The 24,840-nt window shown below is 45.4% G+C and overlaps 1 protein-coding gene across 6 annotated transcripts in view; it reads right to left on the bottom strand.

The window, feature by feature from the left end:
- Nucleotides 1-24,840, bottom strand: part of LOC132820827 (type 2 lactosamine alpha-2,3-sialyltransferase-like) — a 90,003-nt gene that overhangs the window by 42,720 nt on the left and 22,443 nt on the right. For 3 of the 6 annotated variants that reach the window (XM_060833160.1, XM_060833165.1, XM_060833166.1), the window contains exon 3: nt 36-141. In XM_060833160.1, coding sequence (XP_060689143.1) covers nt 36-130 — 95 coding nt within the window. In that variant the 5' untranslated portion in view covers nt 131-141. Of the gene's footprint in view, nt 1-35; nt 142-15,663; nt 15,819-20,959; nt 21,101-22,532; nt 22,573-23,522; nt 23,625-24,840 lie in introns of those variants that run through there. The other 3 variants (XM_060833161.1, XM_060833162.1, XM_060833163.1) reach the window with 3 other exon arrangements.

Raw genomic sequence — 24,840 nt, 5'->3', positions numbered from 1 at the left:
ATATTATGAACAATAAGCTTGGAAAAATAACATACCTATTAGATTTAATTTTGTCATACAAGTAGTAGTAGGACAACAAAAGGACAACCACCACCATCAAGAGCAGCTTAAAGTATCGGCGTTTTTTCATGCTGCCTAAACCTGAAAGACAAAGAGAGAAGGAAAATCTTTAAGAAATCAGATGATATAAATCATTTCAATCACATGTAAAATCACAATGTACATTCTTCCACTAGCTCTATATTTCAGTCAGATTTCTCTTGCTGTTTGTTTTTCCCCTTAAAACATCGCTATATACCCACAACTTTGTGATCTCGCAAATGCTGGGGAAGACTTCCACACCAGCAGTACAAATTCTATTGTTTTTAATCCACAACAGTGGTTTCCTGGAGACAGCAACAGATTCTCCATTATGTTTTCTTTCAGGTAGGCAGATGACAATGTCCATTAGCTAGTGGTCAGGCAACTTTGTCTAAATCCACAGCAGAAATCGTTCAGGTAACATAGCTGCTCCTCATTTTGTTGAAAACCATTTGAATCTCTTACTCCACACACCTCACAGCAATACTTTAAAACAGGGAATGAAGAATAGAGTTAAGGAAAATTTAGACTACAAAACACAAAAGAGATTCACAATATTCTCAGGACCCCCCCCCCCCCCCGCAATAGTAAACCTGCCATTCAAGCCATCACGATGTTAAGCATTTACAAAAGGACTTTGGGGAAGAGACGGCAAATTAATAAATAATGTCACCAATTCCTGGCAGAAAGCCAAAGGCAGTTCTGCAAGGCAAAGTGAGGTCCTATAAAAGGGTCATGGGATACTTACTTACAACATTTTCTGTAGCATCATTTAAAAACGTAAACCCCGATTATTTACATTTAAATATAATGTGCTGTACTAAATACATGGTGAGGAACTTAAATTCTTGGATATTTGGGACTAGAATAGTGGTTCAGGAGCTGTTATGAAATGCTCAGGAATGTTTAAGAAAGGCATCAAGGAAAAGCCAGAGAACTACAGACCAGTGGAGTTGAATTAGAGTGGTAGGTAAGCTGTTGGAAGGGATTCTGAGAGATGAGATCTCCTTTTAGAAAGGCAAGAACTGATTAGCCGTAGTCAACATGGGAAATCATGTCTGACAAGCTTGATTGAGTTTTTTTTTGGAAGAGGTGACTATGGTGATTGATGAAGGCAGAGTGGAAGACATTGTTGAAGGCCTTGCTGAAGTCCGTGTTAGCAAGGTTCTACATAGTAGACTGGTTAGTAAGGTTACATCATGTACAATCCAGCAACAGCTAGCCAATTAGATACAAAAGTGGCTTGACAGTAGCAGACAGAGTGTGTTGGTAGATGGTTTTGTTTTCAGACTGAAGCCCTGTGACAAGCAGTGCACTGCAAGGATAAGTGCTGGATCCACTGTTGATAGTCATTTATATAAACAGTTTGGATGTGAATTATAGGAGTAAAGTGTGCTGTTGAAACCAAAATGGTTGGCATAGTGGACAGTGAAAAAGATACCCTCAGAATAAAAACAGGTTTTGATCAGTTGGGTGAGTGGGGACCAAGGAATGGCAGATGGAGTTTAGTTTAGATAAAATGTGAGGTGTTGCATTTTGCTAAATCATATCAAGGCAGGACTTATATTAGGTAATAGTAGGACCCTGTGGAGGAGTGTTGTTGAACAGAAACCTCAGGATGGAGATACATTGTTCCTTGGAAGTGGCATCACACAAGCAGGGAGAAGGTAGCAGTGTTTAGCACACTTGCCTTCATTGTTCAGAACAAGTATAGGAATCTAGGATATGTTACAGCTGTCCAAGACATTGCTAAGGGTCACCTTTAGTGTACTTTGTACAATGCTGGTCACCCAGCTATAGGAAGGATGTTATTAAACTGGAAATGGTGCAAAAAAGATTTATGAAGGAAGTTGCAAGGAATGGAGGGTTTAAGTGCAAGCTGGGACTTTTCTCCGCTCTCCTCCCCCTCCCGCCCACTCTCCGCTCTCCTCTCTCCTCCACCCCCCCCCCCCCCCCCCCCCCCCCCCGAGCAGAAGAGGCTGAGGAGTGATCTTACAGGAGGTTTATAAAATCATGAAGGGCACAGATAAAGTGAAGAATCAAGGTCTTTTATGCAGGGTAGGGGAATCCAAAACTGGAGGGCATAGGTTTAAAAGGTGAGGGGAAAGATTTAAAAGGCACCTGATAAGCAACCTTGTCATGAAGAAGATGGGGTGTATATGGAATGAGCTGCCAGTGGAAGTGCCAGAGGCAGTACACTTACAGCATTTAAAAGACATTTGGATAGGCACATGCATTGGAAAGATGTAGAGGGATATGGGCCAAGCACAGGCAAAGGGGACTAGTTCAGTTGGGCTGAAGGATCTGTCTCTATGCTGTATTGATTAAAAAAAAACACAATTGAAATTACTTTAACAAAAGCAGTAGTATCCTTAGGAGAATTGCAACAATCACTATGTTGTGATTAAATTATGGCATAATCACTTCTATTAGATTTGCTATTTTTTCCCCACACTAAGTTATGAAGTCTCGTGCAGCCACAGATTCAAAACATTCAACAAAAACCAGCACTGAATCACAATGCGCCACCAGGATAAGCTTTATTCCTATGAAAGACAAAAGTCTTATAGTTTAATTTTCTCCCCCCACAGATAATGCCCCTTTAAAAAAAAAACACATTACATCAAATCTTTGTTTTCATGTGAAAAGCAAATAACTTGAAGCAACACTAAGTAGCTCAGTACTTTGATACAAGGTTATTTCTGAAGGCAGCCTTATATTTGTTTATAGTATGAAAATAATTTTTAACCATAAAGGTTGATCAGGAAGACTGATCAGTCAAGAAACCAAAAGAAATCTATGATTTGTGTGATTTTTAAAAAAGAAATCTAAGCCGTATATTACCAGTTTACAGGTTGGAAGGCAGGAGAGATTAGATGACAAAGAAAAAAGGTGATGGCACATGGTACAAAGTGATGTTGGGGTGGAGGAGATGGAAGGCGGCAAGGGGAGTTTAAAATGCAGAATTAGGTGCTGAAGGTGCGAAAGGTGATAACTGTAGAATTGATACCAATTTCGAAAAATGTACGTTCTACTGAAAAGGTAATCAGCCTTAAACATTTATTTGCGTCCCTCACTGTACAAACCTGAGTATTTTCAATATTTGCACTTAGTAGCATCTACTGCATTTCATTTTTGTAGGTAAAACAAGGACTGCAGATGCTGGCAACCAGATTCTAGATTAGAGTGGTGCTGGAAAAGCACAGTTCAGGCAGCATCCAAGGAGTGGGAAAATCGACATTCTGGGCAAAAGCCTTTCATCAGGAATAGAGACAGAGTGCCTGCAGGTGGAGAGATAAATGAGAGGAGGGTGGGAGTGGGGAGAAAGTAGCATAGAGTACAATAGGTGAGTGGGGGTGGAGATGGAGGTGATAGGTCAAGGAGGAGGGTGGAGTGGATAGGTGAAAAGGAAAATAGGCGAAAAGGAAGATAGGCAGGTAGGACAAGTCATGGGGGCAGTGCTGAGCTGGAAGTTTGGAACTAGTGTGAGGTGGGGGAAGAGGAGACGAGGAAACTGAAGTCCATGTCAATGCCAGGGGGTTGCAGTGTTCCAAGGCGGAAGATGAGGCGTTCTTCCTCCAAGCATCGGGTGGTGAGGGAGCGGCGGTGAAGAAGGCCCAGGATCTCTATGTCCTTGGCTGAGTGGGAGGGGGCAGTTGAAATGTTGGGCCACAGGGCGGTGTGGTTGATTGGTGTGGGTGTCCCAGAGATGTTCCGAAAAGCGCTCTACTAGGAGGCGTCCAGTCTCCCCAATTTAGAGGAGACCGCATCGGGAGCAAAGGATACAATAAATGATCTTGGTGGATATGCAGGTAAAACTTTGATGGATGTGGAAGGTTCCTTTGGGGCCTTGGATTGAGGCGAGGGAGGTGGTGTGGGCGCAGGTTTTGGAATTCCTGCGGTAGCAGGGGAAGGTACCAGGACGGGTGGGTGGGTTGTTGGGTGGCGTGGACTTGACCAGGTAGTCACGGAGAGAATGGTCTTTGCAACATTATTTACACATCCAAAGTTTTACCTGCACATCCACCAATATCATTTATTGCATCCATTGCTCCCGATGAGGTCTCCTCTACATTGGGGAGACTGGACACTTCCTAGTAGAGCACTTTAGGGAACATCTCTGGGACACCCGCACCAATCAACCACACCGCGCTGTGGCCCAACATTTCAACTCCCTCTCCCACTCAGCTGAGGACATGGAAATTCCTGGGCCTCCTTCACTGTCGCTCCCTCACCACCCGACACCTGGAGGAAGAATGTCTGATCTTCTGCCTCGGAACAGTTCAACCCCAAGGCATCAATGTGGACTTCACCAGTTCCCTCATTTCCTCTTCCCCCACCTCACCCCAGTTCCAAACTTCCAGTCAGCACTGTCCCCATGACTCGTCCTACCTGCCTATCCAACTATCCACTCCATCCTACTCCCTGACCAATCACCTTAATCCGCACCCCCATTCACCTATTGTACTCTATGCTACTTTCTCCCCACCCCCACCCTCCTCTCATTTATCTCTCCACTCTACAGGCACTCTGCCTCTATTCCTGATGAGGGGCTTTTGCCCGAAACGTCGATTTTCCTGCTCCTTGAATGCTGCCTGAACTGCTGTGCTTTTCCAGCACCACTCTAATCTAGAATTTCCCAAGGAGCTAAACAATTATCAGAGTTAAAAGAGGAAACTGTCATCAAATGCTTAGGTGATGATGGAGACTGGACAAAATTTCACATGAATTATATAATTATAACAATACACAAATAGCCGTAAGAACTCAAAAGTTAATTTTATGAAAATGGAAACACTATTCTGACCAAAGCAGATTCAAGATGGAATATGCAGAGTAGAATCTTACTAGGTTGAGTAGTAAGTTTATAATTTGTGAATGAAACAATCAAAATACAAACTAGAAAAGACAGAAATACCATGCCTCACACCACCAGAGACCAGGGTTCAATTCCCGACTCAGGCGACTGACTGTGTGGAGTTTGCACGCTCTCCCTGTGTCTGCGTGGGTTTCCTACGGATACTCCGGTTTCCTCCCACAGTCCAAAGATGTGTGGGTCAGGTGAATTGGCCATGCTAAATTGCCCATAGTGTTAGATAAGGGGTAAATGTAGGGGTATGGGTGGGTTGAGCTTCGGCGGGTCGGTGTGGACTTGTTGGGCCGACAGGCCTGTTTCCACACTGTAAGTAATCTAATCTAAAAAAAAAGCCACCACCATGAATCACCAATGGAAACAAACTAAAAGGATCTATCAAGGAAGAAGAGTCAAATAAGATCGAGATTTTTTTAAACAAAGCAGGAAAACCCAATAATAAACCAGAGGTTATGACTAAACATTGCAAAAGATGGAAAAGAACTGTGCAGTTCTGGTCACCCTGCTGTAGGAAGTCATTATTAAAATTGGAGAGGGTTCAGAAAAGATTAACCAAGATGTTATTGGGTACGGAGAGTTTTAGGTAGAAGGAGAGGGTGGGATGTTTTTCATTGGAGCACAGGAGGTGAAAGAGTGACAGTATAGGAGGTTCAAAAAAAATGAGAAGCATAGATAAGGTGAATAGCAAAGGTCTTTTCCCCTTGTTGGGGAATTCAAAACTAGGAGGCATATTAAAGTTGAGAGAAGATAGATTTTTTTTCAGATAAACAAAGTGTTTAAGAAACTTCAAGTTTTTGAAGTTGAAATAAAAGATCAATGGAAGTTACATAATATATTGATGCAGTATCCACAGGGTTTCCAAGAGATTTTGATACAGCACTGCAGAGCTTAGGTGTAGTATATTAAAAAAAAACAGACAGTAGCAACATGGGTACAAAAATGACTCAGGTGATAGAAAACAGAACAATGGATTTTTTTTTGAGCCAGAGGCAAGTTGATCATTGTACCAAAAGGTCAAAATCGAGACCTTTGCTTTTCCAGATACATATTAAATATAGATCTTGGCATGAAGGGATCAATTCAAAGTTTGCAGATGACACGGAATTTGGAAGAACTATAATAAGAGGATAGTGTAGAACTCCAAAGAATGTTACCTACAAGTCGGTGGAGTGAAAGATGGAAGTTGGAGGTTCAATGCAGAGATGCTTGAAGTGATGCGCTTTAGTCCAAAGAACAACGAAAGGCAATATAAAATAGTGGCTATAGTTCTAAACAGGTGGAAAAAAAACCCGTAGCGTATTCATGGTTTTATTAATATGGTCAGAGTACAAGGGCAAATGAGGTGATGTTCAACTTGCATAAGACACTTAGTCCCTCAGCTGGAGTCCTGGTGTACAGTTGTGGGTGTCCCATGATAGAAAAGACTTGAATGCACTGGAGAGTGCAGAAGTGATTTTGAAGAACAGGTCAAGAAATGAGAAGTCTGTGCATGTCTTTCAGGTCATATGTACAAACAAGATGATTAAAATGTTTTTTTCATAAAAGTAGAAAAAGCAAAGATGGTCTGTATATGACAGAAGCTGTAACAGCATAGTGAATAAACTCTGAACTAAGTCCCTTAGTTTCTATTGAACAACCTGGTTAGAATCCATCAACAGAAATCATGTTATTGGAAAAATTAGTTCAGCAAGGGTGCCATTTATTCCCAGTCCTCTTCAATAGCCTTGCAGATGTGATTATGAAAGAAGCACTTCAGTCTAGCAAATTGCCTTGATCTTTTGCAATTCTCCTACCAGTGCAATAGGTCTATTGCAGAAGTAATCTTTCCGGTCCTACACTCAATCCCTGGAACATCTGGATAACAAGGATACAAAGGATACTGTGTCCAGTTTTGGTCCCCACACCTCAGGAAGGACATACTGGCACTGGAGCGTGTCCAGCGGAGATTCACACAGATGATTCCTGGAATGGTAGGTCTAACATACGAGGAACGGCTGAGGATCTTGCGATTGTATTCATTGGAGTTTAGAAGATTAAAGGGAGATCTAATAGAAACTTACAAGATAGTACATGGCTTGGAAAGGGTGGACACTAGGAAATTGTTTCCATTAGGCGAAGAGACTAGGACTGGTGAACACAGCCTGAGGATTAGAGGGGGTCAATTCAGAACAGACATGCAGAGACATTTCTTCAGCCAGAGCGTGGTGGGCCTGTGGAATTCATTGCTGCAGAGTGGAGGCCGGGACGCTAAATGTCTTCAAGGCAGAGATTGATAAATTCTTGATGTCACAAGGAATTAAGGGCTACGGGGAGAATGCGGGTAAGTGGAGTTGAAATGCCCATCAGGCATGATTGAATGGCGGAGTGGACTCGATGGGCCGAATGGCCTTACTTCCACTCCTATGTCTTATGGTCTTACATCAGCCTACTACTTATTGATTACAGTTCTGCCTTCAACACCATTATTCCAAACAAACTAATCTCCAAACTCAGAGACCTAGATCACAGCTCCCCCTCTAAATGATCCCCCAACTTCCTCATGCATCAGTAAAAATAGGCAACAACACCCCTTCCACCACAATCCTCAACACTGGTGCTCCACAAGGTTACATACACAGCCCCTACGCTATTCCTTAAACACTCACGACTGCGCAGCCAAATTCCATCCGAACTTCATTTACAAGTTTGCTGATAACACCACTGTTATGGGTTGGATCTCAAACAACAGTGAGAAAGAATACAGGAAAGAGATTGCCTTTACAACTTACCATACCACTAAGCACTCAATCACTCCAATAACATCAGCAAAATGAAGGAGGTGGTCATTGATATCAAGAAGTGGAGTGGAGAGTATGCCCATCTGCATCAATGGCGCAGAGGTGGAGATGGACGACAGCATCAAGTTCCCGGGAGTGACAATCACCAACAATCTGCCCTGGTCTAGCCATACCAACAGGACAGTCAAGAAAGCACAACAATGTCTCCACTTTCTCAGGAGGCTAAAGAAATTCAGCACGTTGACAAGCCGTCTTACCAATTTTATAGATGCACCACTGAAAGCATCCTACCCAAAAGGAGAACATGGTTTGGCAACAGCTTGTTCAAAGATCACAAGAAACTACAGAGAATTGTGAACAAAGCCCAGTCCATCTCTCAAACCTTTCATCCATTGACTCTAATATTCTTCTGCTGCCTCAGGAAAGCAACTACTCTCACCCCAATTATATTCTCTTCTATCAGGCAGAAGAGGAGTATCAAGTCTGGTGGTTGAGGAAGGTGTTGAATTCAGCCAGGAAGGTCCTGTGGGTTGGTCTCAGGCCTGGTTAGAGATTTAAAGTCAAGTGATCTTGCATCCCACTGATGACAGGATTGGTCAGCAGTGACTCACAGGTCAACTTCATAGTTTCCCAGAATTTAGAAAAGGTTTCTCATTCTGTACAACTATTAAGTCACAGTAAGTTAAAATTGAAACCCCCAAAATATAGATGCTTTTCTAGAGAGTTGCAGGAGCAGGGTAATACCACTTTGGAAAAATTCAATTTCCTGGGCATTTTGTCAGAGTCAGCTGCACTAGGGACTCTCACATTGTACCAAGGGGCACCTCCAGACAATGCTGCTTCAACAAATCTCTGGCCTACAGATTACCTGCGCAAATTTTCCAAAGCTTGAATATATACTTCTACCATTTTTCTGTCCGTACAAAGGCTGCTATGGAATTTTATTTCCAGTCATCTGCATTGGGCAGTAATTTAAAATGGCAACAGTGACGAAAAATCAAGCTGAACCTTAAACCAAAGTCAGAATCAAATTTTTCATAGCTCGTTTTCCATTTAAATTGTGTTAAACACCTAACTCCATTCAACATTGAATGAGCACAACAAATTAAAAATAAAATTTTGGAAGCTGCGCATATACAAAACCTATTAGGAATTCTCTTGTGACACTCCAAGAATTACCAAGTGATACTGAAGAATTAGACCTGCAAGTAGTACATGACGTGTTAAGGCCATAATGACTAGTTGCTAAAAAAGCATCTCACAAGTTGGCCAGAAATTTCTTCAGTAGCTTTAACCAAGAGCATGAATCAAAAGTGTCCACAAGTCTGCAATAATTCAGCTTGACAAGTTTTGTTCATCTTCCTGTTAATTTATTACAATGTGCTAGAATAGAATTGGCAGAAATGAGCGGAACCCAAAGAAAGAAACACATTGCCCACACCTTCAGGAATCAAAATTAAAATTTTCACCTATGATCAAGATACAAGGAGTGCTCTCTGTCTCTCTCTCTTTTTCTAGTCTGACTAGTATACAGGTCAACATTTTTCTTGCATAAAATTAATTTCTGTAAAATTATTTTACCTGGTTCTAAACATGGCAAGTCATGTGTTTACTCAATATCAGATTTAAATGAGAAAGTTCTTACCATCTGATTGTATTGAATAAGTTAGGATTAATAAACAAAATATAAAACTGGTTAATAGTCAAATTTGCAATGCAAACATTAATTTTAGCCTTCAAAATTATTTTGTGTTTTGGGTTAAGGGAAAAAATTCTCAGATTCAGTTTCAGGAGAAAAATAAACTTGGCTTTTCCTCCATGAGCTAACCAGTGATGGCCAAAGATAAAAGGCACGTAATGTTCAAATGAGTGTCAATCTGGAATTCTAGCATATACAACCAAGCCACCAGAAGTCTCTGGAAATTCTTGAATGCTTCCAGTCAGTCATTGTTCAAGCGGACAATGAGGTTTCACACAGGACACATAAAGGTACTTTCAGAAACAGTGGGGGATGGGAAAGGGAAAGAGAGAAGAGAGGGCGCGAGGGCGCGAGAGAGAGAGGGCACGGAGAGAGAGGGCACGGAGAGAGAGAGAGAGAGAGAGGGCAAGGGCGAGGGGGCGAGGGAGATAGGGCGGGGGGCGGGGGCGAGGAGGCGAGAGGGGGCGAGAGGGCGAAGGCACAAGGGCAGGCGCACGCAAGGGCGAGGGGGTTGAGGTCGTAGGGACAGGGCGAGGAGGCAGGAGCGCGTGGGCGAGGCAAGGACGGAGAGGGGTCGAGAGGGGGTGAGGGCAAGGGGGCTGGGGCAAGCGAGGGTGCGCGGTCGAAGGCGTGAGGGTGCCTGGGAAAGGGGGCGCGAGAGAGAGAGAGAGAGAGAGAGCGCGAGCGAGAGAGAGAGAGAGAGAGCGCGCGAGTGGGCGAGAGAGAGGGCGAGAGAGAGCGCGGGCGAGAGAGAGAGCGCGAGTGGGCGAGAGAGAGAGAGTGGGCGAGAGAGAGAGAGAGAGGGCGAGAGAGAGAGAGAGAGAGGGCGAGAGAGAGAGAGAGAGAGGGCGAGAGAGAGAGAGAGAGAGAGAGGGCGAGAGAGAGAGAGAGCGCGCGCGAGTGGGCGAGAGAGAGAGGGCGAGAGAGAGAGAGAGAGTGGGAGAGAGAGAGAGCGCGAGTGGGCGAGAGAGAGAGAGAGAGTGGGCGAGAGAGAGAGAGAGAGAGAGTGGGCAAGAGAGAGGGGGGCGAGAGAGAGGGGGGGGCGAGAGAGAGAGAGAGAGCGAGCAAGCGAGAGAGAGAGAGGGCGAGAGAGAGAGAGAGAGAGCGCGAGTGGGCGAGAGAGAGAGAGAGAGAGAGAGAGAGAGTGGGCGAGAGAGAGAGAGAGAGTGGGCGAGAGAGAGAGAGAGAGAGAGCGAGAGCGAGAGAGAGAGAGAGAACGCGAGTGGGCGAGAGAGAGAGAGGGCGAGAGAGAGAGAGAGCGAGCGAGCGAGAGAGAGAGAGTGGGCGAGAGAGAGAGAGTGTGGGCGAGAGAGAGAGAGAGTGGGCGCGAGTGGGCGAGAGAGAGAGAGAGAAAGAGAGAGAGAGAGAAAGAGAGAGAGAGAGAAAGAGAGAGAGAGAGAGAGAGTGGGCGAGAGAGAGAGTGAGAGAGAAAGAAAGAGAGAGGGCGAGAGGGAGAGTGGGTGAGAGAGAGAGAGAGAGAGAGAGGGCGAGAGAGAGAGAGAGCGGGCGAGAGAGAGAGAGAGCGGGCGAGAGAGAGAGAGAGCGAGCGCGCGAGAGAGAGAGCGAGCGCGCGAGTGGGTGAGAGAGGGAGAGAGAGAGAGAAGGCGGGAGAGAGCGAGAGCGAGAGAGAGCGAGAGCGAGACGCGAGAGAGAGAGAGAGAGAGGACACGAGAGAGAGAGAGAGAGAGAGTGCGAGCGAGAGAGAGAGTGGGTGAGAGAGAGAGAGAGACTGGGCGAGAGAGAGAGAGAGTGGGCGAGAGAGAGAGAAAGAGAGAGAGAGAGAGGGCGAGAGAGAAGGGCGAGAGAGGGCGAGAGAGGGGGAGAGAGAGAGGGGAGAGAGAGAGGGAGAGAGAGGGGGGAGCGAGAGGGGGGGGGAGCGAGAGAGAGGGGGGAGAGCGAGAGAGGGGGGGAGAGCGAGAGAGAGAGGGGAGCGAGAGAGAGGGTGGCGAGAGAGAGAGGGAGAGCGAGAGAGAGAGAGGGGGCGAGAGAGGGGGGGGGCGAGAGAGGGGGGTGGGCGCGAGAGAGAGGGGGGGCGCGAGAGAGAGGGGGGGCGCGAGAGAGAGGGTGGCGCGAGAGAGAGAGAGTGCGCGAGAGAGAGAGAGGGAGCGCGAGAGAGAGGGTGCGCGAGAGAGAGGGGGGCGAGGGGGGGGGGGCGCGAGAGAGAGGGGGGGCGCGAGAGAGAGAGGGGGCGAGAGAGAGAGGGGGCGCGAGAGAGAGGGGGGCGCGAGAGAGAGGGGGGCGCGAGAGAGAGGGGGGCGCGAGAGAGAGGGGGGCGCGAGAGAGAGGGGGGCGCGAGAGAGAGGGGGGCGAGAGAGAGAGGGGGCGCGAGAGCGAGAGAGAGAGGGGGGGCGCGAGAGAGAGGGGGGCGCGAGAGAGGGGGGGGCGCGAGAGAGAGGGGGCGCGAGAGAGGGGGGGCGCGAGAGAGAGGGGGCGCGAGAGAGAGGGGGCGCGAGAGAGAGGGGGGCGCGCGAGAGAGGGGGGCGCGCGAGAGAGGGGGGCGCGCGAGAGAGGGGGGCGCGCGCGAGAGAGGGGGGGCGCGCGAGAGAGGGGCGCGAGAGAGGGGGGCGCGAGAGAGGGGGGGGCGCGAGAGAGAGGGGGCGCGAGAGAGGGGGCGCGAGAGAGGGGGGCGCGAGAGAGGGGGGCGCGAGAGAGGGGGGCGCGAGAGAGGGGGGCGCGAGAGAGGGGGGCGCGAGAGAGGGGGGCGCGAGGGGGGGGCGCGAGGGGGGGCGCGAGAGAGGGGGGCGCGAGAGAGGGGGGGCGAGAGGGGGGCGCGAGGGGGGGGGGGGGGCGCGAGGGGGGGGGGGGGGGGGGCGAGGGGGGGGGCGCGCGGGGGGGGGGCGCGAGGGGGGGGGCGCGAGGGGGGGAGCGAGGGGGGGAGCGAGGGGGGGAGCGAGGGGGGGGGGGAGCGAGGGGGGGGGCGCGAGAGGGGGGAGCGCGAGAGGGGGGGGCGCCCGAGAGGGAGAGAGAGGGCGTGTGAAAGAGAGAGAGAGGGCGCGAGAGAGAGGGCGCGAGAGAGAGAGGGTGCGAGAGAGAGGGTGCGAGAGAGAGAGAGCGCACGCGCGAGAGAGGGCGAGGTCGCGAGACAGAGAGAGCGCGAGAGAGGGCGCAAGAGAAGAGGCGCGCGAGAGAGAGAGAGAAAGAGAGAGAGAGAGGCTGCGAGAGCAAGTGAGCGAGAGAGGGCGCGAGAGAGCGAGAGAGGGTGCGAGAGAGCGAGAGAGGGCGCGAGGGGGAGGGTGCGAGGGGGAGGGCGCGAGGGGGAGGGCGCGAGGGGGAGGGCGCGAGGGCAAGTGACAGAGAGAGAGGGAGCCTGAGGGAGCGTGAGAGAGAGTGAGAGAGGGCATGAGAGAGAGCGAGCACGCGCGCGAGAGAGCGCGAGCAAGCGCGAGAGAGAGGGCCCGAGAGAGAGGGAGCCTGAGGGAGCGTGAGAGAGAGTGCGAGAGGGCGCGAGAGAGAGAACACGCGCACGAGAGAGAGGGCGCGAGAGAAGAGGCGCACGAGAGAAGAGGCGCACGAGAGAGAGAGAGAGAGGGCGCGAGAGAGAGAGAGAGAGAGAGGGGCGCGAGGGAGAGGGCGCGAGGGAGGGGGCGCGAGGGAGGGGGCGCGAGAGCGAGTGACAGAGAGAGAGGGAGCCTGAGGGAGCGTGAGAGAGAGTGAGAACGCGCGCGAGAGAGAGGGCCCGAGAGAGAGGGAGCCTGAGGGAGCGTGAGAGAGAGTGAGAGAGGGCGCGAGAGGGCGCGAGAGGGCGCGAGAGAGCACGCGCACGAGAGAGCGGGCGCGCGAGAGAGGGCGCGAGAGAGAGGGCGCGAGAGAGAGGGCGCGAGAGAGAGGGCACGCGCGCGAGAAAGGGGGAGAGAGGGTGAGATCACGAGACAGAGAGAGCGCGAGAGAGGGCGCGAGAGAAGAGGTGCGCGAGAGAGAGAGAAAGAGAGAGAGAGGGTGCGAGAGCGAGAGAGCAAGAGAGGGCGCGAGAGACCGAGAGAGAGCGCGAGAGAGAGGGCGCGAGAGAAGAGGCGCACGAGAGAAGAGGCGCACGAGAGAAGAGGCGCACGAGAGAAGAGGCGCACGAGAGAAGAGGCGCACGAGAGAGAGAGAGAGAGAGGGCGCGAGAGAGAGAGAGAGAGAGGGGCGCGAGGGAGGGGGCGCGAGGGAGGGGGCGCGAGGGAGGGGGCGCGAGGGAGGGGGCGCGAGGGAGGGGGCGCGAGGGCGAGTGGCAGAGAGAGAGAGGGCGCGAGAGAGAGGGAGCCTGAGGGAGCGTGAGAGAGAGTGAGAGAGGGCACGAGAGCGAGCGAGCACGAGAGAGAGGGCGCGAGCCTGAGGGAGCGTGAGAGAGGGCGAGAGAGGGCGAGATAGAGAGAGAGAGAGCACGCGCACGAGAGAGAGCGGGCGCGGGAGAGCGGGCGCGGGAGAGCGGGCGCGGGAGACAGAGAGAGAGAAAAGAGGCGCGCGAGACAGAGAGAGGGCGCGAGAGAGAGAGCAAGAGAGCGAGAGGGCGCGATAGAGAGAGAGGGCGAAAGAGAGCGAGCGCGTGTGAGAGAGAGAGAGAGAGAGAGAATAGAGGCGTGAGAGAGAGAGGGCGCGAGAGAGAGAGCGCGAGAGAGGGCGCGACAGCGAGAGGGCACGACAGAGAGAGGGCACGACAGAGAGAGGGCACGACAGAGAGAGGGCGCGATAGAGAGAGAGGGTGCGCGAGAAAGTGAGAGACAGAGGGCGCGAGAGAGAGAGAGTGAGGGCGCGAGAAAGTGAGAGAGAGGGCACGAGAGAGAGAGAGAGGGCGCGAGAGAGAGAGAGAGGGCACGAGAGAGAGAAAGGGTGTGCGAGAGAGAGAGGGAGAGGGCGAGATACCATTGTCCAATCTGGACAACCATAAAAACGTAGGCTATACAGGTATTTAGGAAATAAGTCCAAGTACAGGTCATTCTTCTCGAAAGCAACAGCTGTGTTCTTTTGCAACCTTACGGTATTGAAAATTGTGCTATGGAAAACAACTATAGAAAATCACGCTGTAGAAGATCCCTAATAGAAAATCACTACACCTGTTCAGTGGAACGTTTGCATTATCCAAACAATTAGTCAATCATGTTGTAGCCAATTTGTGTTGTGTAGGTGGGATGGGCTTCACATTAGTACGACAGAGCGGCGCAACATCGAGGGCCGAAGGACCTGTACTGTGCTGTAATATTCTATGTTCTATAATTGAACCCTTCATTTAAAAAAAAGCATGCATTTCCACAGAACTTGAAAGAAACTTTTTTCCCCACAAATCTTTCAAGCAAAATATGAAACCTTCATTTTATAGAAATCATTCATATTGCAGTTACAGCAATTGGGAAAGCACATTAAGTTTTTAATCTGATCCAAGTCATGAAATTTCATTCAAAGAGAAAATATTGCAAGGTCTCAATAAAAAAAAAGAAAAAAAAACACCCTCAAAATTGCAACACAAGAAAATGGCTACCTCATTTTTTAACTGAGGTTAGCCTCAGAAGTTTGAGTTTTGGCTCATTGCCACATTACACAGAAGACTTGAGAAACTATTATAAAATGAAAACAAAAAAACAGATGGGCATAATGTACAATGCGCACATGTCCAAAACTATACCTTTAGGCTGCCTATTTGATGTGTGCCCTGACTGCACATATTTTTGATGTTGATTTAATTTTTATGTTAAATTACTGGCTATTAGTTGAAGAAATTTCTCTATGTAGATTCATGGCTCCTCTTGAGATTCAGACAAGATCAGCAGGGGAACAGCAGCATTTCCTATTTTTAATATTACCAATTGTAAAACAATTATGTGCAATATGTGCAAATTTCTATTGGTCATTGCCTACAGTCTATTTTGATAGCATTGCTCACAATGAATCTGAGGATTAAAATCTACATGGTATTAACTAGTGTAATACAGTAAAAGTCTAATATTTTGAGAAGTACTAATTTAAGCTGATGGAATAAAATATGTGCAATTACTGTGTGGTGTTCCAGGATGTTTGCCTCTCTTTGAAGGATCAAATTCTTGGTAATCTTTTATGCAAGCTTTGAATTAGTGAGATTAACTGTATTATTTTCTCAACAGGATTAATTCTTATGCTAACTTTAAACTTCAAATTTGCAGGGTACGCAGCACGATAATAATCAGCATAAGGGCTTGGTAAGGGAGATGTAAGGGAAGGATCATAGTAAAATCAGTGTTATGAAGGGGGTTAGGTGAACAGAATTAGATTGCAGTACTCACGTTTGACTCGTGAAAATAGAAGCTTGGATCCTGGTAGCACTGAAAAAAGTGAAGACGGAGGTTTGGCTGAACAGGGCAAGGGGTCTGACAGTTTTCCAGTACCAAAGATAGCACTAGAGTGACAGTACAGGAGAGGTGTACAACACACCTGTTACTTAACTCACTGCTCCAAAAGGAAAAAAAAAGCCTTCAAAAACAAAATGAAGTATTGTCAAGATGCGTGAACAGCAAAGAATGCTGACAGATATTATACTGTTGTTATCTGGTATTCTGTTTAAAACATTTCCTATTTAAGAATAGATTGTATCATTAGCCTGCAGTGAATGTTATGACAGTTAAGAGCTATTTGGTTGATTGAATTTCTCTGTAGAGGATTAATGGACTGTTTCCAAATAATTCCAAAGCAACCTGAGCAAGATCTATTCTCTTATGAAAAACAATAGCTTGAATATATGATGCCTGAAGTATTCTAAACAGGGTCAAACTAAATTCAGTTTCAGTTTTATTGCGCAGTGTTAAGTGAACAGCTGACCTATGACAGAACGCAGCCGAGCAACCATATTCATGTTGGAACATGTGTCACCTAATCAATACTACTCAAAAATAAACATTATGTGAAGGTGCCAGTGTTTGACTGGTGTGGACAAAGTTAAAAATCACACACCAGGTTTAGTCCAACAGGTTTATTTGCAAGTACATGCTTTTGGAGGGTTGCCTAACTATACCTGGTGTTGTGTGATTTTTAACAAAAATAAACAACAAAACACATTTTAACTTTGTTGAAATGTACATTTCAGATGAGCCAATTCAGAGTCCAAGTTTTCCAAATTTGAATCATGAACTTTGAACAGAAAGTCAGCAACGAATGAAAAGATTTTTAAACCAGTGTATCAGTAATTTCGTTCTAGCTGCAAATACAGAGATATACAGTAATAGTCTTTTAGACCCATCCTCAAACCCAGTCTCTTGGTTAAATTCAACATTCTGTTACCATGCATCAGCATTATAAGCAGGCCAGAATCACCCTGATGCCATTGTTTGAACTCGAGCGAGATTTTAAGCAAAGTTTCTGACCATTGTTTTCTCACAGGTCAGGAGTTATTTCCATGCTAACCTATTAATTGCAGTGGTTTCTATGGTGTTGAGTATTGAAGGTCATAACAACCTGTTATACAGCTTTAGTGCTGAATGTATATATCTAAACAGTTCACCTGTATGAAGTAAAATTAACCCCCGTCACAACTGCTGTTCCTATACTTTTAACTCTCGTGAACAGTGATTAAATTTCTAACAAGTAAACGTTTATTCTGGTTGCCCGCGCCCATAAGAGCAAAGAGAAAAAACCATGTCCACAGTTTTACGAAGAAAACATTCTTACTGTGTTAGCCCATGTAAGTGTCAGCTCTAAAGAGTAAAACTTTGACAGTGTTTTCTATGTTCATTTCTCATTTGAGAAAATGCTATACCTTGAATTGAATTTAGTGTACCTACCTAGTGAAAGCAGTACGTGCTAGAGTGTTATGCAATGCCAAAACAAAATTGACCAAGTTTAAGTTCTGAAACAGTTGTGAACAGTGGTGAACATTTAAATGACTACTAGAGGTGGCTTCATAAAATATCCCTATCCTCAATGAAGAGCAGCACATCACTTCAATACAGAACAAAGCTGAAGCATTTGTAATCTTCAGCCATAGGTGCTGAGTAGATAATCCATCTTTGCTTCCTATCTAGAACATAGAACATAGAAAAATACAGCGCAGTACAGGCCCTTTGGCCCTCGAGGGGCCCAGCAGCACAGATGCCAGTCTTCAGCCTCCATGATTCACTGCATTTGATATCAAGAAACAGCTGAAGGTTCGGGATATCACAATGGTTAGGAGCTGCGACAACATTTCAGCAATAGTGCTGAAGGCGTGCACACAAGGACTGGCCATGTCCCTAGTCAAAGGCTTCACAATTACAGCACAGCATTTACCCTACAAGTGGAAAATTGACACAGACAGATTTGGCCACAAAACAGGACAAATTCAACTTGACTAATTACAACTCCCAGTCCTGTCAGAGTGACATTTTAAAATTTAAAAAATGCTCATGGGATACTCTCATGATAATGCATTCACAGTCCAGCCTAACTGCCCTGATGAAAATGGTTATGAACTAAATTTGGGATTGAGGAATTCTGGGAAACTGCAGCCACTGGGAATCAAGGGGAAGCGTCTCCACTAGTTGGACTCATATCGAGCATAAAGGAGGATTGTTGTTGCAGGTCAATCATCTCAGTGCCAGAAAATCAGTGTTGGAATTCCCAGGCCCAACCACTGTCAACTGCTTCATCAGTGACCTTCCTCCATCATAAATCCACATGGTGTTGAACCTTGTGCAGTCATCAGTGATCGTTTCCAATTCTTCAGTAAATGAAGCAGTGTGTATCCCTGTACAACAAGGCCTAGACAACATTCAGATTTGGGCTGAAACATGCTAAGTAACATTCACATCACACATGTGCCCAGGCAATCATCTCCAACAATAGAGTTTCAAAATAAATCTCCTGCTAGTATTCAAATGGCATAACGATCTCGGAACCCCCCATTATCAAGATCTTGGCTACCACTAACCAGAAGCTTAACTGGAGCAGAGAAACAGTGTGGCAACAAAAGCAGGTCAGAATCTGGGAATTCCATGACAAGTAATTCAACTCCTGACTTCCTGGAAACTGGTCCACCAAAAAGGTACAAGTCATGAGTATGATGGAATAATTTCCACTTTCCTGAGTGAGTACAGCTCCAATACTCAGAATCTTGACACCAACCTGGACAAAGCATCTCATTTGCTGAAAATGTGTTGCTGGTTAAAGCACAGCAGGTTAGGCAGCATCCAAGGAACAGGAAATTCGACGTTTCGGGCCAGAGCCCTTCATCAGGAATCCTGATGAAGGGCTTTGGCCCGAAACGTCGAATTTCCTGTTATTCCTGATGAAGGGCTCTGGCCCGGAACGTCGAATTTCCTGTTTCCTGATGAAGGGCTCTGGCCCAAAACGTCGAATTTCCTGTTCCTTGGATGCTGCCTAACCTGCTGTGCTTTAACCAGCAACACATTTTCAGCTCTGATCTCCAGCATCTGCAGACCTCACTTTTTACTCAAAGCATCTCATTTGATTGACACACTGCTACCTTAAACATTCACTCCTTTCACCACCAGTGTAGCGTGTTATGATCTACACACAGACACACACACACACAAAATGCTCTGCAGCAACTCATCATTGTTTCTTTGTTCCAAACCCATAACCAAGAAGAACAAGTGCATAGGAACACCTTCAGGTTCCCTTCAAAGGCACACGTCATTCTGACTTGCAATGATATCACCGCTGCTTCACTATAGCTGGGTCAAAATCCTAGCATTCTCGAATAGCACTGTGGGTGTACTTAAAATGGCTCAAAGCGTCAATGACAATTAGGCATAGGCAAAAAAATAAGCCTGGCCAAAGACACACATTCAGCAAAAAGAATAAAATTTTAAAATGTAATCTAATTCATTCAGCGGTCCAAAGTGCTTCACAAGTTAGGAACAATTAATTGAATTTTGATGTTCTTGTTTTCACAGCTGTGTTGCTTGCTGAATGGGAAATGTATTATGATCATCCATGACATTGTGGACAGAATGGTAAGACTAAGTGCACTTAAACCGTGTAGGCATTTTAGACAAAACGAGCTGAAGAACAGGCCAGACAAATGAGCAATGTAGTGAACCGGGGCAGTAGGGGGTGATGAGAATAGAAGGTAGAGGATAGGGTCGACAGAGAGTCAGAAAAGCCTCTGTCAATAGGGGAGAAGATTTATAGCTCAGGTTGCGAAACGGTTTGTAAGTTTGCTCACTGCGTTGGGAGATTTGTTCTCAGAAGTTTCATCACTGTGCTCGATAACATCAGTGAGCCTCCGATGAAGCACTAGTGTTCTGTCCTGCTTGCTATTTATTTGTATTGGTCATTGTAGTTGGTGATATCATTTCTGGTTATTTTTCTGAGAGGTTGGTAAGTGGGGTCTAAATCAATGTTTGTTAATGGACTTCCAGTTTGAATGCAAGGCCTCCAGGAATTCCCATGTGTCTTTGTTTAGGCTATCCAGGATGGATGTATTGTACCAGTCGAACTGGTGTCCTTTTCCATCTGTGTATGGATACTAGTGACAGATGGTCATGACTTTTGGTGGCTAGTTGGTGCTCATGAATCCTGGTGACTAGTTTCCTACCCATCTGCCTAATGTAATGGTTGTTGCAGTCCTTGCAGGTTTTTTTTAAAATATATGAAGTTCATTCTGCTGGTTGTTGGTGCTGGGTCCTTTAAATTCATCAGGAGATGTTTCAGTGTGGCGGTAGGTTTGTGGGCTACCATGATGCCTAGGGGCCGGAGTAGTCTCATTGTCATCTCAGAGATGACTTTAATGTATGGCAGGGTGGCTAGAGTCTCTGGGCATATTGTTGCTTCTTATTTGTCTGTTGTGTAGGATCGGTGGACTGCGCTTATCGGATACCCGTTATTCCCGAATGTGTTGTGCAGGCATTTTTCCTTAGCTTCTCTTAGCTCCTGGTGCTGCAGTGGGCTCATTTAAATAATGTCCTGATGCAGGTCCATTTGTGGGTGTTAGGTTGATTGCTCCTATAGTTAAGTATCTTGTCAGCGCGTGTCTCTCCTGTAAGCTGGTCTGTAGCTCTACACTGGCTTTTTGTTCTACTGTGACATCTAGGGCATCACGGTAGCCCACAAACCTACCACCACATTTAAACAGCTCCTGATGAATTTAAAAAGGACCCTGTACCAACAACCAGCAGAATGAACAAAATACCCTGCATGGACTGTAACAAACATTACATTTGACAGACGGGCAGAAAACTAGCCATCAGAATACACGAGCACCAACTCGCCAAAAAGACACTTGTATCCATCCACACAGTTAAGAGGGACACCAGTTCAACTGGGACAATATCTCCATCTTGGGACAGGCTAAACAAAGACAAACACAGAACTTAGTAGAGGCCTGGCAATCAAACCAGAATGTCATTAACAAATATCAATTTGGATCCCATTTACCAACCTCTCAGAAAAATAACCAGAAGTGATATCACCCACTACAACAGACCAAGACACAAACAGCAAGCAGGACAGAATACCAGCGCTTCAGAGACTCACTGACGTTACCTAACATGGTGATGAAATGTCCAAGGACAAATCTACCAGTTCAACGATCAAACTTACAACCTATGGGGAGAGTCATCTTGTAAAATATTAGAAAATACTTACAATTTTATGCCCCTGTATGCCAAGTATGACGCGAATCATAAGTCACTTCTGAGCTTGAGTGCCTTGGAATTAATATTACTTATGATAACAATTTTTTTTAAAAATATGAAAAACCAAGGTTCCAACTTACTGCCTTTTGGTGGGTTTTTGATCTGAGAAAGTTGAAGGGCATTGCCTTTTGCAGAGCAAGAAGTCTGTGCCCTCTAGTGGTTTGGAGGAGTACATGCCTGCTATTGTCACAATTCATATCCCTACCAATGTGCCATAATAAAATTCAACATACCTTCACTGAATTGAGCTCTGCAAAGCAACAAAACAAATGTGGTATTTTAAGCAAAACTTAATCTTAAAAGCAGGCAAGACAGCATCTGAGTCGTCAATTTTTGGTCATCCTAATTGTCCTTGATTAGATGGTAATAAACTACCTTCTTGAACTACTGTGACCCAAAATGCCATTGGGGGCGGGGGGGAGGAATTCCAGCACTTTGGAAGCAACGCTGATGTTTTTGCAAGTTGAGATGGCAAGTGGTTCAGAGGGGATATTGCGAGTGGTGATACTTCCATGTATTTGCTGTCCTTACCCATCAAGATCGTAGCGTTCATGAGTTTATAATGTGCTGTTTAAGGATCTTTGATGAATTTCTGAAATGCATCTTTTTGATGTTACACACTGTTGCTGAGTGACACTGTGGAGCAGTGGATACAGTGCCAATCATGCAGCCTGATTTGTCCTGGATGGTTTCAAGTTTCTCGAGTATTGTTGGAATCACACACATCCAGACAAATGGAGAGCATTGCATTACACTACGGTCTTGTGCCTTGTTTAGGAAGTCCGGCAATATTCCTAACTTCTGACCTGCTCTTGTAGCTACATGTCTATATGGCTAGTTCAGTTCAATTTGTGGTAAATGGGAACCCTCCAGGATGTGGATAGTGGGGCTTTTAGTGATAGCAATGCCATTGAAATGTCAAGAAGCAGTGGTTATAATCTATCCAAGATAGCAATTGTCTAGCATAAATATTACTCTGCCCACCCTCTCATTCCTGGTATTCAGCTAAATGTCAACTTTCCACTATCTATTCACTATATAATCAACTGACCAATATATCTATTACTAACCTCAAATACAAATTATTTCCACTCCATTCCAGCCACAAATCTAAATTTCCAACTACTTGATATACACACTCCAAATTCTCTATCTGAAAGCCTTTGTACATTCAGTTCTGTACCTCATTCACCATCACAAAAGTGACGTAAGTAACAACGACCCTCACAAATACTATTTTCCCTCTTAACTACTCCATTTGTTTCACTTCCTCTATACATTGAGATATATCCCTAAACTATTTGAAATCCTCCTGTATTGACAACCTCTCATGCCAACCGTACATTATCTCACTTTTACCATGAGAAATGCTGCTTAAAAAGCGCATGTTCTAACTGCAATTTTTAAGATCACAGTAAGCATTTAAATGAAACATTTTTTAAAAAATTAACATTTTTCAATCATGAAATATCAGTGTTCCAATGACAAATGGTCAATGGTTCAGGGCAATTCCTATCACTCACCTTGCAGGAATTACCAGTGTTTCTAATTGCCTTTTTCTTACTGCAATGTAAAAAAAGACAAGATTCATTTTGATCAATTTCTTCTATCTATAGATTCACATATCTACCAGATTAACCATTCTACAAGTGACTACTGCTCTTATTATGAAAGCAAAGTGCATTACTGTAAACAGGAACCTTGACCTTGCTTAACATAAAAGAGAACCTCTTCTGTTGGGCAACAGTTCAAAAAATATAAACACGCCAATATTTGCATATGTAGAATGTTCCAAAGCAACAATGGTACCCCTGTTAAATCAACAATTGTTCTGTGTGGCTCAATCTATAGTCAAAGCTCACCATGATTTTACTGTAGGATCCCAACTTCAACATAGTGTTGGTAGCTATACATATCCATTTGCCATTACCAAACATAGTGCTTTGTGGTGCTAGAAGAGAAGTATTTTCCAGGCAAGCTCAACATATTTCTAATTTTGTTGCTGCCACATAAAAAGGCTCCCACATAAAATTGATGAATTAAGTCAATGGAGGCAGGGCAGAACCCATTAGAGACAAATTGTTGAATAACCTACTTTTGTGAATCTTGAAAAAGGAATCCTCTAGCCAATTATTACTTCCTTACCGTTAACATAGACAGATTCGGTTGATGCTTGGCTGGCTATTCTCAGCCATCTGTCAACATGCCACGGTATAGGCTCAACTTACTAATTGAATACATAACAATGTTGTAATTCTAGTGATTCAAGGTTAAAATATTTTTCCAATATTTCTGAGCTAGTAATATCAATCAAAAGAGAAGGCTTTCAAATTTAAAGATTTCGGTCATTTACACTTTATTTCTGAAATCAACAGCTTTAGTCAAATTCAATAACTTACTTAATCTTACTTGAATTCTCCATCCAAAACAAGACTATATAATCACACTGTCTTTTGGATGGCTAGATAGCTAGGAGGAAAAAAAACAGCATTTTAAATTTATTGAGTACTTACTTTTGTAAACAAAAATATAAAGTTCTGCCCTCTGGATCCTCCAAAAGAAAAAAAATTCTTCTTAGTCCAAGCACAAGACTGCTCCTTCCATACAGTATTGTTCTAAGAAGGTTGAAATAAGATTAAATCATTTAGTCCCTTGAGACCTTTCTGCTTTTCTATCAGATTATGTGCCCTAACCCTATTGACCCAAATCTCCTCAATATCCCTCAATAATTTTGAAAAATCTCTTGAAAAATTATAATTGACAATATCCACAGCCTTTTTGGGGCTTGGAAGAAAAACAAGGTCCTTGATTTCTATTCTCCTGTGCATGAATTCTGTCAAAATGATTAAACCAATCATTAGAGGCCAACTTCAACACTGGTAGGGAAACTATTGAAGAAAATACTGAAGATGCAAATTAATGCCCACTTGGAAAGGCATGGGTTAATTAGGGATAGTAAGCAGGGCTTTGTCAGAGGGAGGTCATGCCTAACAAATTTGTTAGAATTTTTTTGAAAAGGTGATCAAGCATGTGGATGGAAGAAGTTAAGTTGATGTAGTTTATATGGATTTTAGCAAAGCTTTAGACAAGGTCCCACATGGGAGACGGATTGAGAAAAGTAAAGCACGTGGAATTCATGGATACTTGGCATGGTTGATCAGAAGCTGGCTTAGTAATGGGACACAAAGTGTAGTGGTAGAAGGCTGTGTATGGGTGAAAAGAGAGCAATGTCCAGCAGTGTACAAGAATCAGTATTAAGACCCTTACTGCTTGTTATATACATAAATGATATATGAAAAATGTAGGGGGAATGTTAAACAAATTTGCACATCACACTAGGTCAATAGAGTGATTAATAGCAAAGATGGTTGTAGGTTACAGGAACATATGTATGGATTGGTCAAATGGACAGAGCAGCGGAGATGGTACTTAACTTTGATAAGTGTGAGGTGATGCACTTTGGAAGAAGAAACAAAACAAGGGGGTATCTATTGAATGACAGGACACTGGGTAGCTTAGAGGAACAAAGGGATCTTGAGGTAATTATTCACAGATCCGGGAAGCTGGCAGAGTATGTGAATACAGTTAAGGCAACATATGAGGCACTTGCTTTCACTTGCCATGGCATGGAGTACAAGAGCAGGGAAGTAATGTTGGAGTTGTACAGAGCGTTGGTCAGACCATAACTGGAGTACTGCATGCAGTTCTGTTTAGCTCACTTCAAAAAAGATGTGATAGGACTGGAGGGGGTACAAAGGAGGTTCACCAGGATGTTGCCCAGGATGGAGAAATTGAGCTATGAAGTCAGACCAAAAAGCCTCTAATTATTTT

Source organism: Hemiscyllium ocellatum, chromosome 12 (assembly GCF_020745735.1).
Source record: "Hemiscyllium ocellatum isolate sHemOce1 chromosome 12, sHemOce1.pat.X.cur, whole genome shotgun sequence".
NCBI lineage: Eukaryota > Metazoa > Chordata > Chondrichthyes > Orectolobiformes > Hemiscylliidae > Hemiscyllium > Hemiscyllium ocellatum.
This window is presented reverse-complemented; position numbering and strand designations above follow the sequence as displayed.